Source organism: Trachypithecus francoisi, unplaced genomic scaffold, assembly GCF_009764315.1.
Source record: "Trachypithecus francoisi isolate TF-2019V2 unplaced genomic scaffold, Tfra_2.0 Lachesis_group2, whole genome shotgun sequence".
Classification (NCBI taxonomy): domain Eukaryota; kingdom Metazoa; phylum Chordata; class Mammalia; order Primates; family Cercopithecidae; genus Trachypithecus; species Trachypithecus francoisi.
The window spans coordinates 38,892,161-38,910,703 of NW_022681465.1; the positions used below are offsets into that span (position 1 = coordinate 38,892,161).

Consider the following 18,543-nt stretch of genomic DNA (forward strand, 5'->3'; position numbering starts at 1 on the left):
TTCAGTGTTGCTTTCACCAAAATGCAACCAAAATATTTTTAAATACTGCTGGAATTATATTTGAGCATACAGAAATGCCCATTTATTGACTGAAATCGAAACATTTCTATTTTTTTCTTTTTTAATATTATCAGGCTTACTTCTTTGAGAAGTCTGTATTAATTTTCTTAGTTCTCTAGTGGTGATATTAAATATCTTGGTTTCCAATACAATATCACATTGAAAGTACTTTATTTATACTTCGTGTCCAATCAATAGATAATAGCTTTTTTGTCCATAGAGCATCTAATTTCTGTTTTAGATTATAAACTCCTGGACAGCAAGATCATTGAAAATTTCCTGTTTGGTACAGCTCATGTAAAGTGCACTTTGGGACCCTATTTAAAGAAAATGTCTTAACATGCGGGCTACTTCTTTCAAGTTCTCATCTTATACAATGCCTTTGCACTCTGGGACAACCCTGTGTCTGTATTCTGTGTGGCATATACTCCCTCTGGGCATTTGCTAAGTGATGGTCATGATATGGTTTCACTGTGTCCCCACCCAAATTTCATCCTTTTTTTTTTTTTTTTTTGAGACAGAGTCTCACGCTGTTGCTCCAGCTGGAGTCCAGTGGCACAATCTCAGCTCACTGCAACCTCTGCCTCACAGGTTCAAGTAATTCTCCTGCCTCAGCCTCCCAAGTAGCTGGGATTACAGGCATGCACCACCACACCCAGCTGATTTTTGTATTTTTAGTAGAGCTGGGGTTTCACCATGTTGGCCAGGCTGGTCTCAAACTCCTGACTTCAGGTGATCCACCTGCCTCAGCCTCCCAAAGTGCTGGGATTACAGGTGTGAGCCACCACACCTGGAACCAAATCTCATCTTGAATTGTGGTTCCCATAATCACCATGTGTGGTGTGAGGGACCTGATGGGAGGTAATTGAATCATGGGGGTGATTATCCCCATGCTGTTCTCATGATAGTGAGTAAGTTCTCATGAGATCTGATGGTTTTATAAGGAGTTTTGCCTCTTTGCTTGGCACTTCTCCTTCCTGCTGCCATGTGAAGAAGGACGTGTTGTAAGTTTCCTGAGGCCTCCTCAGTCATGCTGCACCATGTGTCAATTCAACCTCTTTCCTTTATAAATTACCCAGTCTCGGGTATGTCTCTATTAGCAGCATGAACTAATACAGTCAGTATAATAGGAATTATTATTATTCTAGTTCCATTCCATCTATTTCCTTTTATGAAGCCTGCTCTTCTACAAACTAGTTGAAGAAGCTGATCACATGGAAGGTATTTCATTTTTATATAGTCTTTAATGGTCTACTTTCAGTTCATCATAAAATACAACCTAGTTATGGAATCTGAAAATTGGAAGAAACACTGAAAAGCAATCTCTGTGGCTACCCTGGAAAAATATTTTAAATAAAAATTTGACAATCCTCAACAACCTCCTTCAACAAGTAATATAGGTTATAGCCACTAAAATTAGTTATTTTATATCTGGTATAAATCCTTATTATGGAAAAGGAATCTCGTGACTTATATTTATGCCTTCTATGGAAAGATTATTTAACAAAGTGTTACGGGTAGTATATATCATGAATAGGTAAAAAAAGAATTTCTGTTTTCTTAAGATCCATAGAGCCCAAGCATGGTGGCTCACGTCTGTAATCCTAGCACTTTGGTAGGCCGAGATGGGCAGATCACTTGAGGCCAGGAGTTTGAGACCACCCTGGGCAACATGGTGAAACCCCCTCTCTACTAAAAATACACAAATTAGCCAGGCACCGTGGCGTGGGCCTGTGGTCCCAGTTACTAGAAAGGCTAAGGTGGAAGGACTGTTTGAGACTGAGAAGTCAAGGCTGCAGTGAGCCCAGATCACGCCATTGCACTCCAGCCTGCATGACAAAGTGAGACTCTGTCTCAAAAAAAAAAAAAAAAAAAAACCGATACAGCTAGGGACTAAATTAAGCCCTGTATTTGAATTCAGGAGCCAAGGCTTCCAGATTTTAGTCACTTCTGTTGGGCAGAGGCAAGTAAAACCTGACGGACAGTCTTACAGCTAGCCTGGGAATATCTGTTTCCCTATTTACCCTTCAAAGTGAATCATTCCCAAGGTTGACTTTAATTAATTCTGATGTAATTCACTTCCTTTCATTTAATAGTTATTAAAAATTTCAGGACAGGATGCAGTGGCTCATGCCTGTAATCCCAGCACTTTGGGGGCCAAGGCGGGATGATTGCTTGAGCCCAGGAGTTTGAGACCAGCCTGGGCAACAAAGTGAGACCCCGTCTCTAGAGAAAATTTAAAAATTAGCCAGGTGTGGTGGCACGTGCCTCCCAACTACTTGGGGCACTGAGATGGGAAGGAAGATTGCTTCAGCCCAGAGCTCAAGCCCCTCGCCTTAGTCAAGGCTGCAGTGAGTTATGATCATGCCACTGCACTCCAGCCTGGATGCCAGTATGAGACTCTATTAAAAAGAAAAACAAAACAAAGAAACAGGGCAAGCAAATACATATATGTTTTTTAAGGTGGTTATTAAAAGATTTTTTTTAAAAATTGAGACAGGGTCTCACTTTGTCACCCAGGCTGGAGTGCAGTGGCACAATCTGGGCTCACTGCAGCCTCAACCTTCCAGGCTCAAGCCCTCCCAACTTAGCCCCCCAAGTAGCTGGAACCACAGGCTTGTGCCACCACATCCAGCCAATTTTTGTACTTTTTGTAGAGTTGGGGTTTCGCCATGTTACCCAGGCTGCTCTGGAACTCTTGGGCTCAAGCGATCTGCCAGCCTCAGCCTCCCAAAGTGCTGGAATTACAGGCATGAGAAACTGCGCCCAGCGCCATAATCTTTATGGTACTCCTTTGCCAAAGAAGAATTATACTGAAAACTTAGATTTATACAGATTATACTGTTAATCCATAGCTGGCAGTCCTGAGCTGGAAGCTCCCTTGTCATTCAGGAAATTTCCTGGAGAAATAACCTTCCTGATTCCATATTCCTGGGGGCAACACAATTGAAGATGGAGGGGCCAGAAGAAATACTCAAGTCAGAATGCTGCACAGCATTCAGACAAAATCTGGTTGGAGAGGAAAGCCATTTTCATAATTTAGAGAGCTTCCCCAGCTAGCCTGTAGGTGGGTGTGTTTAACAGAAGAAAGCAATGGGAACCCGCCTGTCAGCTAGCCTTTCGAGCTAATTAGCTCAGCATACAACAAAGATAAGTGAGCCTGGGAAGAGGGCCCCCTGAGGGGTCTTTAGATTCTGGGAAATGTCTGATTGGCAGATGTTAAAAGGGATTCTTTGGTAATCCAGTGCATCAATGAGCTGCAGAAATTCAGCCCAGGACTGCAAGAATTCAGGCATGAGGACACTCTGTACAGGAGGCTCACACAGGCAGACCCAAGATGGACAGAACCTTGGAATCTCTGAGACACATCATTGCCCAAGTCTTGCCTCACAGAGATCCGGCTCTAGTCTTCAAAGACTGTAAGTACTGAACGGGGAAAAGTTTTTTGACTTTTTAGAAAATAGTCCTAAACGTCAAGTCACATCCTATTTAAGTAAGATTTCTCCTAAATCTCTGCAGTCGTATGCTGTGTTCTAAGTGATATTTTAACTTGTTCCTGACTTCAGTCAGAAGAACGATTTCATTTCACCTACAGGCATTAGGCACTGGGTTATTTTGTCAGTGATACATCTTGCTAACTATTTAGAAGTCTCTTCTATAATCCAATACCTGCCTAAGACCTAATGAACTTTTTCTGATGCTTTTTAAGTAAAGCAAAACTGATTGATGCTGAAATTAAACCTAAAAATAACTTGGAAATGATACTAAAATATATCATTATTTGTTAACCTGTTTAATACCCCACAGCACATATTAGTTATGTTAATTCAAGTATCGTGTTTGTCTGAAAATTTTTGTTGCAAACCAGAATTAACAGTAAATCACCACTGAGCTTTTAAATTTTGATAACAGATTATAATGCTTTAGTTAAAAGGCCAATAAAATGAGATGCCTCCCAACCTCAGCAACACTTGCTGTGGGGACCCCCCCCCCACCAATTTATACAGCATGGCAAAGTTATTTTAAAATCTTTTTTTTAATGATTTAAAAATAATTCAGTCAAGATTTCCAATTCTAGCAATACTATTAAACCATTTGTCATATAACTTCGTTTCTGGAACCAATTTGATTTCCTGCTGCTGCAAAACAGACTATCTTCATGTTGTATCTTATCTACAGTGGGTTTCATATTACAAAGGGCTTCTGAAATAGAACTTTGCTATGGAACTTCCCAAAAGGTAAAATGCATATGGAATTTTTTTTAACTTCAATAGGTTGCAGCTTTCCTCTTTGTGAATCTAGTTATGTTTGTCTCCATCAAAACATCAATGGTTTGAATTTTTGCTTTCTGATTGCTGAATAATGTTCCTTTCCAGATGTCCTCTTAGCTTAGATTTCTCATATGTTGAAGAAAGAGGAATGTTGGGCCATTTAATTCTATAAATTTTTCCTCTTAGATGTTAAATTGTAACCAATCTGTCCTTTAAGGCATAAAGTGAAAGCCTTTTCTTTCTCTCTCTCTCTCTTTTTAAATATTGTCTTTAAGCATTTGCCAATAACTATGTTAGATCTAATAAAAATCACTCTCTCCACTACTCTAGCCTGGAGTCTATTCAGGTTTGTTATGTTTTTTAAGCAAAAAGGGAAGGAAAGAATGTCTCTCTCCTACAATAGAACTGAATTCACTAGTGCGGGATAAAAGGGCTCTTGGGCTGCCCAAGCTTTGGATAAATTGTATAGGACCAGGGTTCTTATGCTGAGGGTTTAAATAGGGGAAGCAGTTAAAAAAATAGGGGGACATTTTTCACTGGTTCATTGAAAAACTTAATAAGTTCAAATGTGAAATTGTATAGCTCATTTTTTAGATGAACTAAATTGCTGTGACTGTTTACAGTTTAGAAGAGAAGATAGACTAGAAAAAGGATTACAATAAAGCATACATTAAGTTCTGTCACCGAGGACTTCGCAGGACTTCTTTTATGTAGGAGAACAAATAAGTGTCCTGTTTTATATATTTCATTCATTAACACAGAACCTAAATTTGACCAGAGAGCATTTCCTGTTTACCCTAGAATGGACTGCTACTCTGCAACTGCTTGCATGGCTTAATAGATGTGAATATTAAACTGCTGATTCTCTCCCTTCTTTTCTAATCTGCAAAATGACTAAATGACAGTAAGCCAAATGGCACATTTCTGTACCAGGAGTTTTCCTAACTGTAAAACATCCAATCACTTACCAATCTTGTGGAATAAGTGAGAATGGGCTTGCTTACTTTCTGGGACAGGACATCAAAAGTCTGTCTGGAGCCTATGCCATTGCCCTGGCAAGCTGTAGGTGCTGCACACGCCAGAGTTTGGCATATGGACCCATTTTTGGCATACCCATAAGTTGCTGCCACCACACTCCTATTGGCAGCCTGTAAAAAGCTGCCACCAGCCTTGAATGGCAGGTTCTGAGCAGTCCCCTCTCCTCCTAGTCACTCCCAGCTCCTCCTCTACTCTAACCCGCTCCAAGCTCTTTCTGCCAGAAGGAAAGAGCTGAGCACTTGAGCACATCACTGCCAATTCCTTAAGAAAAATTGCTACCTTACTTTCCTACAAGATGAAAGCTGATCAAAGAATTTTTAAAACTCAGCCCATTTGAACAAAAGAGCACACACACACAAACACACAAACACACACACATGCACACACAAAACACTTTTAAATTTTTTCTAAATTTCAATTCCATGAATGCAAACACAGTTTTTCTCTCTTCACTCTTTGGTTATACATAATGCAGGGAGTATAAATGATCATGCAATTCATTTATTGCCCTCAGTTGGCTTTTGATTTGCTTAAAAACAAGCAATAGTAACTGAATTTTCTCTTCAAGAGAAAGCACCCAGAGAGTTTTCTGGTATGAAACAGATGCACATGGGAATAGTTACGTTCATTTAAAGAAATAAAATTCAAATGCTTTTTCAGACAAGGAAGCTCTTCAAATGGTATTTTGCAATACATTAAATCTGTCATTTTATTTTATATAAGGCATTCATCTGGCAATAGTTGTGATTTCTTTTTTTATTTTCTCTTCTAGAAGGAAATAAATTCCATAACACTTTCTTTTCTTTTCCCTGTTTCACATTTCATATGAAAAATAATGGAAAGAGGTTTCAAATAAAGTGGACTCCCAATTTGAAATTTGTTCATCTAAGCTGACACTGGACTGTTCTTCCCTGCATAAATGTCTCTCTTTTAAAACAAGTAGCACTGGAAGTCTCCACACTACCAGGCAGAATCTCTGCAAAGTATATCTTGTCTCCATGTTGCCTTCCATTCTTGGCTTTGTGCAATATCCAATTTCGTTTCATGTGTCATGCATCACAACCGAAGCTGAGCTATCCTAAAAGCAGCCCCTGTCCACTCTTTTGAAGAAGTGTTTGAACTTACTACTCGTTTGCCGCTGTTTGACAATTCCTTGCCTACCTTCTCAAAAGAAATCACCATATGACCTCAAGATAGCTATGCTTTCAGATCCTAATCTGAATGTTAACTCTTCATATTACAAGAGCACAATACGTTTATCTGCCATCTTTGGGCTCTTCCTTCAACCATTTAATAGTAAGGCTAAGATGTCAAGTCCTAATCATGTGCTAGGCACTGTACTAGAAACATTTATGCTTCACAGTAAGCTAGCAATGTAGGTACTATTGTTGTTAGAGGTGAGGAAACTGAGGCACATGGAGGTTAAAATGACTTGCTCAAAGTCACGCAGCTAGTATGTGATAGAGCCAGGAATCAAATTCTCTCTTCCAAATCTTCACCTTGAAACACTATGAGACATTGCCTCTCACAAGTGCTAGTTACCATGTCATTAGTGTTGTAATACCAGTACAGGTTGAGTATGCCTTACCTGAAATGCTTGGGACCAGAAGTGTTATAGATTTCAGATTATTTTTGGATTTCAGAACATTTGCATTATATATACTTTAGCACCCCAAATCTGAAATCTGAAATGCTTCAGTGAACATTTCCTTGGAGTCTCATGTCAGCAATTAAATGTTCTGGATTTTGGAACATTTTGGATTTTAGGTTTTTGGATTTGGGATGCTCGACTTGTGTCTGTTACGAAAACAAAGGGGAGAAAAAGGAACTCTACCAGGATCATAGATAGAGTCCATTAAATAATCACATTTGAACAGAAGTGTGACAAGAAAGTGGAGAGGGAAAGATAATTTTTTTTTTTTTTTTTTGAGACAGAGTCTCGCTCTGTCGCCCAGGCTGGAGTGCAGTGGCGCGATATCCGCTCACTGCACGCTCCGCCTCCCAGGTGCACGCCATTCTCCTGTCTCAGCCTCCTGAGTAGCTGGGACTACAGGCGCCAGCCACCACGCCCAGCTAATTTCTTTCTTTCTTTCTTTTTTTTTTTTTTTTGTATTTTTAGTAGAGAGGGGGTTTCACCATGTTAGCCAGGATGGTCTCGATCTCCTGACCTCGTGATCCACCCACCTTGGCCTCCCAAAGTGCTGGGATTACAGGTGTGAGCCACCGCGTCTGGCCGAGGGGAAGATAATTTTTGATGAGATAGCACAGCTTGTCCAAAGACAAATTGGGCAATACAAGAACCGTGTGGTGGGGGAGGCAGTGACAGACTGAGGAGGCAGGTTGGGTCATGCTGACATGCCTGCAATAGGGAGCCACTGGAGTTAACAGTGATCCTCAATTAGTTCTGGAAGTTTATGGCCTTATATTGCATTGGGGAAAAGTTTATATTGACATTGGTTGGAGGTACACATCCGGATACCTAAGTTAGGGAAAACTGCAGGTTTTTCTTAGCAAGAAACCGTTTGCCAACTCAGATAAGATGCAAGATTTGTGAATGTCAAACATGCCTATGGGGAGAAACCACTTTCACTGACTGAAGGCCAAAATCAGGGCAAACTTTCTCAAAAAGATTGTTTAAAAAGTATCTTCATTGTCACTGTAGCCATGAGAATGAGTTGGTTTCTAGCACTGACTTATGAAGTGACGTGTAAGATTTCACTGATATTTTTTCCCAAATTTTATAATGAAAAAGTAAGATGGATCCTTTAGTAAGCATTGAAAAATTGGAAGCAAATTTCTCACATATTTGAGGTGCATTAACTCTTCCATTTGGGAGAACATTTTTCTGCATGAAAGGTTTTATTTATATCAGATAGGTGAATACTTTACTTCAAAGAGTACGTTTTTTACCCTTTGGAAAAACTGGACCAGACTACAGGGCTATTAAAAACATCTTAGTAATCATGAATCTAGCTATATGCAGCATGAGAGAGCAAGAATCCTCAGGAGTCAAGTACTTTATCCACCCCATGCTTTTTAGTACATTACGTGAAATCAATAAATTTGCTGATAAATTTATAGTTTTCACATTTCACAGAAAGGAATGAAGTAGGATGTAAAGGCTAAAGATTATTGTGTAGTAAAATCCCTATACATATTGCATTGCATTCCACCACCCCTGAAAAAATACAGTTTAAAACCACAAAAAACCAGCCAAACAAAAATAAACCTTATAGTGCTTGGTAGCTTATTTTAAAATAATGAGTGCATCTTAATTACAGTAATTTGAACTCTGCTAATTTTAGCATCTAAACTATGGATGCCTGTTTGTCTGAAGCCTATTCAAATGCGAATTTTACTTGATTTATTATAGGGCCTATTTTTATTTGAATTTATACTAAGGGAAAAATGTAAATTTTAGTATAACTATCAATGGCATAAGAGCTGGTTCTTTTTCTTTTTTCAGTAAATATACATTTGACAGAGTTTACAGTCAAATGTATAAAAGTCTCAACCCCAGAAGACAGGTTTTAAAGTGGAAAAAATAGGTAGCTTCTTGATCACTTTATGGCCATATCTGTCCTAGTACATTTATTTATCATAGATAAGTGAGATTTAACAGATCAAAATCAAATATGATAGACACCTGTTCTGCGAGATCAAATCCGGGACTTCTTCATTGACTGCTCTCCCATCTCACCAGAGGTTTTTGGTGGTGGTTGCTGTTGTTTTTAACAGTTAAGATTTGTTAGTCTGAACTAAATTTTAACAACTTCTGAAACTCATGTGTTAAGTTACAGCCCATAATACGATACAGATGCATAAGGCTGAGTTTCTAAGTTATGATCTTCTGTTTAAATGACACGGTTTTACTGATTATGTGCTACAGATTGATTTAAGAAATGTAGGACAACTTTAGAAGCCTTTCATAAAAGAATCTTCTTTTTGTAATACATTTCATATTGATGTTTTAACCCCAAAAGCTCTTACTTCTTTACCTCCATGTTCAAATGCCCATAAAAGTTTAGTCTGTCAAGGTAGTTAAAACATTTATATTTTAAAAGAAAAAGAAAAAAAAGAATCCTATTGAAAGATTAATATTGACAAAATAGACAATTATTACACTCCCCATAATTCTTTATATTTTTTTCTCTGGTGTCCATGAAATGTTTGAATTATGGTTTTGCTTTTTTTTTCCTCCTGCAATGATAATCAGTTGATCCCTATTTTGATCTCATCCCGTTAAGCAGCTGTGAGAAACCATCATTTAGGCACCACTCCTTTGGCACTTATGGCCTGTGCTATTTAGTTTACATTTCCCTCATGTGGCTCTGTACGAAGTGTTACGGCTTCACTGGGGTGTTTTTGTCCACACCTAAGTTGTAAGTTCCAGGAGGGCAGAGCTGTACCTTGTACTTTCCTGTAACCCCCAGGTACCTCACACAGGGACACACACCTAGCAGGTGCACAATCAGACATTTTTGGATTGCCAATTGGTTGATTTTTCTTCCTCCAATAAAGGGGGGATGATTCTCCCCATTGTCAGGTGTTCTCCTTTACGATGAAATAAACTGTGCCAAGACCCTTTTAGGTCATTTATCCTCTGACTCCATTATCACAGGCTAATTACATGCAGGGTTAAGCCGACAGTCAGATGAAAGAGAACAGAGCATCAAGAAAGTCAGGGCTCCAAAGACAAACACACCCGCTCGGCTAGAGCTCTGCCATGGGTTGGCCCTATCACACTCTCTCAGAATCATTCCATATGCCATGTTGGCACAATGGCTTAAATTGCCCATTCTTACATTCATCCACTGGATCTACCCCCAACTGTGAGTCACCAAAGCCATGCATGCACCATGCTCTCTAGAGCCAAACTCTGTGCCTTGTACATAGACCCTGGTTAGATAGCTGTGGCAGGATCTTGAGCATTCTTCTAATGACTGTTTCCAGGGAAGGAAGATGCATTATACAAAGCCACAGTTACACTTATTTGACCATTTTGACTAAGAAGAACTGATCAGCAGAGCAACCAGCGTGACTAATCCTTTATTGGTTGTCTAAAATCATTGGTCCCCTAAAGTTTCTTTTAAATACAGTGTAATGTCATTATCCAATAGAATGTGAGAAAGATGTGTACTTTCTGATTGGATAAATAGGGTACATCAGGCTTCTATTTTATGCAGTTTTTGAGACTGGATGACATCATCTGACCCAATGTGCACATATAAACCACACATGTGAAATCAGGCGTGCTGCTTAACTATGGGATACTTAATAACTTTTTACTTTAATTTGTCTTTGTGATTCCCTCTTACATCTTCATTAATTTTCCCCTCCCTCCTCAAAAAATTACCCCATGCTTCCGAATATACATAAAATAAGTGTTATTTAAATTTTCCCCTAAAAGGATTTACAGTTCATTGGTTTTAAATTTTAAAGGTGAAAATTAAACAAAAAAGAATGATATCCCTTTTGCATGTTTTGCAGAGTCTCCTGAGAGGTTAACTTTGTAAAACAACCTGAATGATCATGATTTCCTCAGGAAAATGTTTGGGGTAAGGGGTGGGCATGAAAGAAGTAAAAAAAAAAGCAAACAAAAGAAGAAACACAACCAGCTTTCCAGTTGCTGAAGAGTTAAGCTCTGACTTGGGAGCATTACCAAAGGAAAGTCCCTCTGCTGGGAACAAAGCAAGACTCCAAGCTGTCTCAGTCCTGCTGTGTGTTGTGGCTACCTTTAAAAGTGACTACACAAAAGAAAAGGGGCCGGTGATTCCTACATGTTGTACCCTGTGTGTCCACAAGATTCCATTAGCCTGGCCAAAACTTGGCGAAGGCTGAGTATGGTTATAAACAACTAGACAGCAACTCTGTTTGTCAGTGTCCTGGGGTTCAGCTAAGACCAGCGCAAGACCCAAAGGTACCGCATTTTTCAACTCATTTTGATGAATGGTAAATTTGTGTCACATATTGAGCTTACCCTTTAAATTATGTAGGGGTCCTTTTCCTGTTGTTCCTCAAGAAAACTAGGAAGTAACATTGGTAAAAACAAGTTGCACGTGATTGGATTGCTAAAATACAAAATACTAATTAACTTTATTTTAAAATATCGCCTGCTAGGGATAATTTAATTAAAGGTTATATTAAAATATTACATAACATAAATCCATCTGTTCAGAGGCAGAGAATCAATTTAGAAATATGGCAGCCAGGCACGGTGGCTCACGCCTGTAATCCCAGCACTTTGGGAGGCCCAGGCGGGTGGATCACCTGAGGTCAGGAGTTCAAGACTAGCTTGACCAACATGGTGAAACACCATCTCTACTAAAAATACAAAAATTAGCTGGGTTGGTGTTAGGCGCATGTACTCCCAGCTACTCAGGAAGCTGAGGCAGGAGAATCACTTCAACCCGTGAGGTGGAGGCTACAGTGAGCTGAGAAAGTGACATTACACACCAGCTGGGTGACAAAAGCGAAACTCCATCTCAAAAAAAAAAAAAGAAAAGAAAGAAATATGGTAATCATCTTGAAAGCCTCTTAATGATTTATCCTTAAATGGCAGCCTTTCCAATTTGTCTTTGTTTTTGACAAGGGAAATTCTACCCAGCTAGAATATTTCCTCATGTAAGTCTTAAAGAAATTTGTTCTTTTTTTTCTATCAAATTTATAATGGATTTTTAAGATCCCTTTTTGTGAACAAATGACTGTCTTCTATGCAGGACTTGTGTCATATTAGGTAATTGAACTGAGCAATGAACTATATTGTTTCTACTTTCCTGAAGCATACACTGTTATGAAAATTAATTTAAAATAAGATTAGCTCCTCATGGTAGTTTTTGCTAGGAGCAGGTCTATTGCCTTTAGCATCCATTGGAAAGTGAAAAATTGGGACCAAAAAAATCCACATTTTCAAATTTTGAGACATGTAGCATTTTATCCATTATTTTCTGGCTATCAGGGAGTTCAAACTTTACCAGTGAAATGTTATCCAAATATCTTTCTCTTTTCTATCCCTGAACTCTGCACCTATCTTGGAAATAAATAGCACAATGTGTTCAATTAGAGAATCCTCAGGTTGTAGATTATTTTTAGACTATTTAATGACTTAGTTTCCAATACAGGAATAGTTTCAAAGATGCAATATGAAAACATATATTCATGCCTTTTCTTTTCTTCCTTTACCTCCTCCAGTCACAAATAATAGCTAACACTCTAGTACTTACTATGTGTGAAGTTCTTTTCTGAGCATTTTCCATTTTAAGCCTTACAGCACCCTGGTGATATAGACACTACATTCCACAGATGAAGAACTGAGGCATGGGGTGGTTAGATATCTTGCAGTGATAGAAACAGGATTCAAACCCAGACAGTCTAGCTTCAGAGAACAGTTTTTTTAACTACTAAGGAAACTGCCTGTCTGTTGATAAAAAGTGGAGAGACAAGATTCAGTGCATGTTTTATTGTGTAATGAACTCATGCCTGTATTTGAGGACTCTTCTATAACAAACCCTATAATCCACAGAGCATTTAAACTCTCTACATCTCTACATCTCAAACTTTCCCTATGAAAACATAGATTATATGTCCTTACTGGCATCTGCATTGTGTCCAATCTGTGAGAATAAAAATATAATTATCTATATACACACATGATAAGCCCTGAATGTTGCTGATGATGCCCTCTGGGTGTCCAATTACTGATGTCCTTCTCTGAAGGGGCTTCATCTCCTTCCAGGCTGCAGAAGGAACACTCTTTTGCTTACTCATCTCCTACTCACTTCTAGTGGATTTTTCTGCCCAGGCCCCTCTCAGAGAAATGTCCTACCTTGGGCTCACCCAGATATACGAGAGCAACCGCACATTATCTCTGGAGATCCAGGCCCTTCCTCCTGGCTCCACCTCTTCATGGATGAAGCCAGCACAGGCAGCACAGCACCTTCGGCAAGGGCAAAGGACAAGGGACTCTGTTCCTACCCTTCTCACCTGCTTGGGTAAAGCTGGGGCACCAGGGCAATGGGGTTCACATCCAGTTATTAAAATAAGTTAAGTCCTCTCACCCTGTCTCTTGTCAAATCATATCCCTTCCTACTGGCACTCTTTCCTATTGCTCCCTACACAGTTCCTCAGTGGGAGTATCATTATTTCTCTCCCTTCCCCCATCCCTCCCTCAACCTCATTCCTCTGAGAAGGGCTCAGCTTAGGCCTTTTTCCTACACAAATTTTTCCTGACCTTTTCAGCCCACATTCATCTACTCTTCCCTTTGCATTTATTTAATTATTCTGCCTAAATTTTACATTTTACACGTCACTTTAATATCGTCCCTGTTCCACACTTTAGCACTCTAATATTTTGTTCACTAATTATATGATGAATATATTATTTCTCCAGTTGGACTGTAAATCTCCGTGGGCCGAGACCTGTCTTGGATTTTTCTATTACTTCATAGCATCAAGGTCAGAGTCAGCATATAGACATGCCAATGCCACATCGCAGGTTAATTATGGTGTTCTGTTCCACTGATCCCATATGGTATTTTTCAATTCTTTTCAACAGAGTGCTTCAGGCAGTGTACGTAAATCAATTAGTGTTGGCATCCAAGACAAACAGACTTATTATCCCTGTTCAGGACTTTCCTATGCACTAGTTCTTGTGAAGGTACAACTGACTGCCTACTCACAACCCAAATGAGTAGGCAGTCAGCAACCATGTTTCTACCCTGACCAGGCTTCATCTCTCTCTACCCACTTTGCCATCTCCAGCTGAGACATGATTGCCACCAACACACCCATGTTGTGTGAACACCATGGTCATCTATCCATGAAACCTCCTATTCCAGAATTAAGTCCTGACCGCACCGTGGATCACAGGGACTTCACTTACTTTCTACATGTTCATTCAGTTGCACTAAAGCTCTTTAGACTATGTCGAGGTTTCTTGGATTCCAGATGAATTCAATGACTGCTTCTAGGTGAGTATCCAGCCTGTGCTGGATATCAAGGAGGCTACAGAGAAGAATGAGCCAGAGTTGTTACCCTCTAGAATGCCAGTCTGCTGTGAGTTACATAACAGAAAACTGTATTCTATAAGAAGAATTGTTAACACAAGGCATTTCATTCCTCTGGCCAGAAGAAAGTACAGCCAAGTCTAACTGGATACATTTAGCCAGGAGCACCACATCCATTTTATTAGCATGGTTTATAGGAGATTAAGTGCTAAGACATAGGGCCACTCACGGAATAAGAGTTCAGAAAAGGAGGTGCAAGTGGGAAGGAGCCAGTGAGTGAGGCACAATGGAGGAGGTGTCGTTTCCCCTGAAGTGTGGGAGTAAACTGGATAGAAGGAAGGAAGGGGAGGGACCAAACACACAAAATAGGAGGGAGAACTTGAACCAAGGTACAGATAACGAATAAGCAACATGTGTGCAGGGAGGTGTAATGAGACTGTCCAGGCTGAAGCCAATCATGAATTTATGCTGGAGAGGGTCAAGGGTTAGATAACCAAGGTGTTCCATGTTGCTGGATGTCTTCATCAGTTAACTGGGAAAGCCTCAATGCTGAACTTTATAATTAAAAAAGGAAGCTTCAGGAAGGGGAAAATGAAAACCTCACTTACAAAGAGACTTGCTTGGGGATGTAATACTACTCTGAAAACTGTTGTGTTCGAATTTCAAAACACAGTGAAGAAGAAAGTAGCCACACTAATGTCTATAAACTACATAGTACATTTTCTTGTTATTGAAAACCAAAATATTTAAAACTCCTGCAGGGGCCTATCGCTGTGTTAGTGAAAGCAATGAGGGGCAGTAGAATGAATTAAGAATCTCGATCTGCAAAGTCACTTCAGAGGTACACTGCTTTCTTTACTGTGAGCAGTTATAAGCTGATAGAAATCACAAAAAGGAACTGGATTTCATGATATTATTAATACTCCTCCTAACAGTTCTCTCTCCTTCTACTTCTTATGTCCCTTGCCTCAGCAAGGGATTTGATATTCTGCTTCTTTATTGTAACTTTATCAGTTAAACATCAGTTACCTTGACAAAAGCAAACCCAAAAGATGGTTTGTGAAAGTTAAAGGCAGAACCAGAAGTGTTGCTCAGCTCATCCTTAATTCAGCGTCAGCCCAACTGCTACCTCTCGGCTTTCTCCAGAGCTCTGGCTTAGGAGTCACTGCTACCTGTGTCCAGTGTCTAGATTCGCTGTATGACTGATTTATCTTGTCCTGGCTGTGGATAAAGCCCCTTCCCTTTAGTGTCCACTGGGAGAGAGTAGAAACATTTCAAAAAGAACTTTACTAAACTTTTGGAGAAATAATGCAAAGCCAAAGATAATATGTTTTTGACTGTAGCTTCCTGACCCTGAGGTGGGAGGCACAATCAGGTAGAGACCTGGCCTTGCCAGAAGGCTCATGTCCCTCTACCGGGGAAACCAAGCCCCTCAGCAGTCTCTGTCATTGCCTCTTATTTCTCTTGAGATCCCTCCTTTGTTCCTTGAAAGAAAGGGCTGGAATGAGAGGCTCAGTCACAGCCCCTCCTGAGCCAGTCTGTGGTTATTTACACCATTGCTTAAACCAGAGCAGTTGGTTGAAGATTGATGATACGGATGTGTGTTTACATGCACATGGACTGCTCATTACGAAGGACAGTTCCAAGCTGGAAACACGTCATATGACTTGTTTGAAAATGTACAAATAAAGTCTTTTCTTTCATTTGACTTTGTCAAGAACAAGTGTCGGGAAAATGGCCCACAGAAAAAGGTAAATGAAGTAATTCTTGGGGAAGTCTTCCATACCTACACTACCAACAGCCTGACAAATGCAGCCCATCTTCTATACTTTTGATAATATTCAAATACTTGGCAAACATTTATTATGTTTCTACTATGTTCCAGGGGTTGTGGGGGAAATGATATAATTCTTTCTCTAATGAGCATTGTTTATATTACAGACAGACAGCATGAAAATAACTTAAGTTCTATTATATTACAGAGTAACTCAGGATGAACCAAGGACATGGACTGTAGAGGCAAAACTAGGTTAAAAATCCTAGGTCCAAGACTTAGTAGCTGTGTGATTACACCTTCAACTTCCTTTTTTTTTTCCTTTGTAGGCTGTGGATGATAATACCTATTTCAAGGGGGTGCTGTAAGGATGAAAAGGGAAAATGCATATAATAGGTACATAAGGAGGATAGGAATCATCACTCCCTACAGCAAGGCTTCTCAAATTTTAACATGCATTAGGTTTTTTGCTTTTTTTTTTTTTTAATCTTAAGAAGGAGATTATAGTTCAGAAGGCTTAGGTGGAGCCTCAGATTCTGCATTTTTAACAAGTTCCCAAGTGATATCCATGATGTTTCTTGGGGGTGGGCGGTACACTTTCATTAGCAAAGGCTTTGAGATTATTTTGTTTTTGTTTTTGAGAAACTGATGCTGGAAGCAAGTCTTGAAAAAGAGTAGGTACCATTCAAGAAGACGATAGACAGTGGATTGAAGGGCATTCGAGGAGGATGAATGGAAGTACTGGCTTTTGAGAAGCATAAGAAGCATATGGAGTGAGGAACCCGGAGGGTGAACTTGAGAGGAGGTTAGGACAAGAGAGAATAGTGAGACACAGGGTCTTCTATGCCTTGCCAAGGAGTTATTCATTCCATAGTTAATAAGGGACTCACAGAAGGATTTGAAGATATGAGTGATTTGATCAGCTATGAGATTCAGTGATATTACCCTGAAAACAGTGGGAGTATAGGTGGGATGGGAGGCTGGTTGGAGTCAGGAGGGTATTGTGGTATGCTTGATGAGATACAGTAAGCATGAACCAATGCAGTAATGGCAGTATAGACTGAAAGAAACTGATGCTGATGGGAGACATCAGGATATGAAACTGACAAAACTTGGGCTTTTTTTTTTTTTTTTGAGATGGAGTCTCACTCTATCACCCAGGCTGAAGTGCAGTGGTGAAATCTTGGCTCACTGCAAGCTCTGCCTCCCGGGTTCACACCATTCTCCTGCTTCAGCCTCCTGAGTAGCTGGGACTACAGGCGCCTACCCCCACGCCCAGCTAATTTTTTGTGTGTTTTTTTCAGTAGAGCCGGGGTTTCACCGTATTAGCCAGGATGGTCTCGATCTCCTGACCTCGTGATCTGCCTGCCTCGACCTCCCAAAGTGCTGGGATTACAGGCGTGAGCCACCGTGCCCGGAGAAACTTGGGCATTTATTAGATATTGAAAGAGGAAATGAAGTTTAAGGTTTATGCCCAGTTTCTGATTTAGGTAACTAGGTAGATGATAACATCACTTTTTTTTTTTTTTTTTTTTTTTTTTTTTTTTTTTTTTTGTAACTCAGGAGAAAGAAAAGTAATTCAGAGGAAGAGAAGAGTTTATGAAAAAGAAAATGAGTTGAGTTTGAAAATATGTTGAGGTTTTGCAACATCCAAATGGCAGTGTCTGATAAAATAAATTGGAGATGCAGGAGAATAGTTTGGGAGCTGTGTGTGTTTATTATGGTAGGTTCTGTCATTCAAGGAGAATAGCTGGAAGAGAAGCAAGAGGAGACAAGAGAGGATTTCCATACTAGTCAACATGAGTAGTGAGCAGAGGAAGAGAAATTCACAAAAGACACCAAGGAGAAATGATTAGGAAGAGATGCAGACTGAGGAGGAAAAGCCTAGGGAGACGAGGTTTCTGGAAGAAAGTTATCAGCTTTGTCAAATACAGCTAACAAGTCAAGTAAATAAGGACTGAAAACCAGGAATTGGTACTATTTGTAGGAATTTCAGTGGAATAATGTAGAGGAAAGCCTATATTACTTGCGGTGGGTTAAAAATCAATGGAATATGAGGAAGCAGAGATAGTCAATGTGGAATATTCTTTCTAGCAGTTTGGCTATATTGGGAGCATTTTAATAACTAGTAGCCAGACATAGTTCCAAGATTGAGTGTTTCATTTAATTGATTGATTCATTCATTTATTCATTTAATAGTTGTTTTGAGCACAGCTTTGGCTGCTGGGAAAGAGTGAATAAGGAGGGAACTTTTAAAAATAGGCCATGGGAGTGACTAAGAGAACAATTTCCAGGAAAAGCAGCACAAATTCATTTGAGACTGTAGGAAAAAAGGTGGAGCTGAGCATTTGTGCAGATGGGTCCCTAGACATAGGGGTAGATATTGCACACTTGG

General features: G+C 39.7%; 1 protein-coding gene across 1 annotated transcript in view; it reads left to right on the plus strand.

Annotated features, from left to right (window-relative positions):
• Positions 1 to 3,101: 3,101 nt before the first annotated feature.
• The window catches only part of LIX1 (limb and CNS expressed 1), a 52,047-nt gene continuing 36,605 nt past the window's right edge, over positions 3,102 to 18,543 (plus strand). Inside the window, exon 1 of the mRNA XM_033179044.1 lies at positions 3,102 to 3,479. Coding sequence (XP_033034935.1) covers positions 3,398 to 3,479 — 82 coding nt within the window. The 5' untranslated portion in view covers positions 3,102 to 3,397. The remainder of the gene's footprint in view (positions 3,480 to 18,543) is intronic.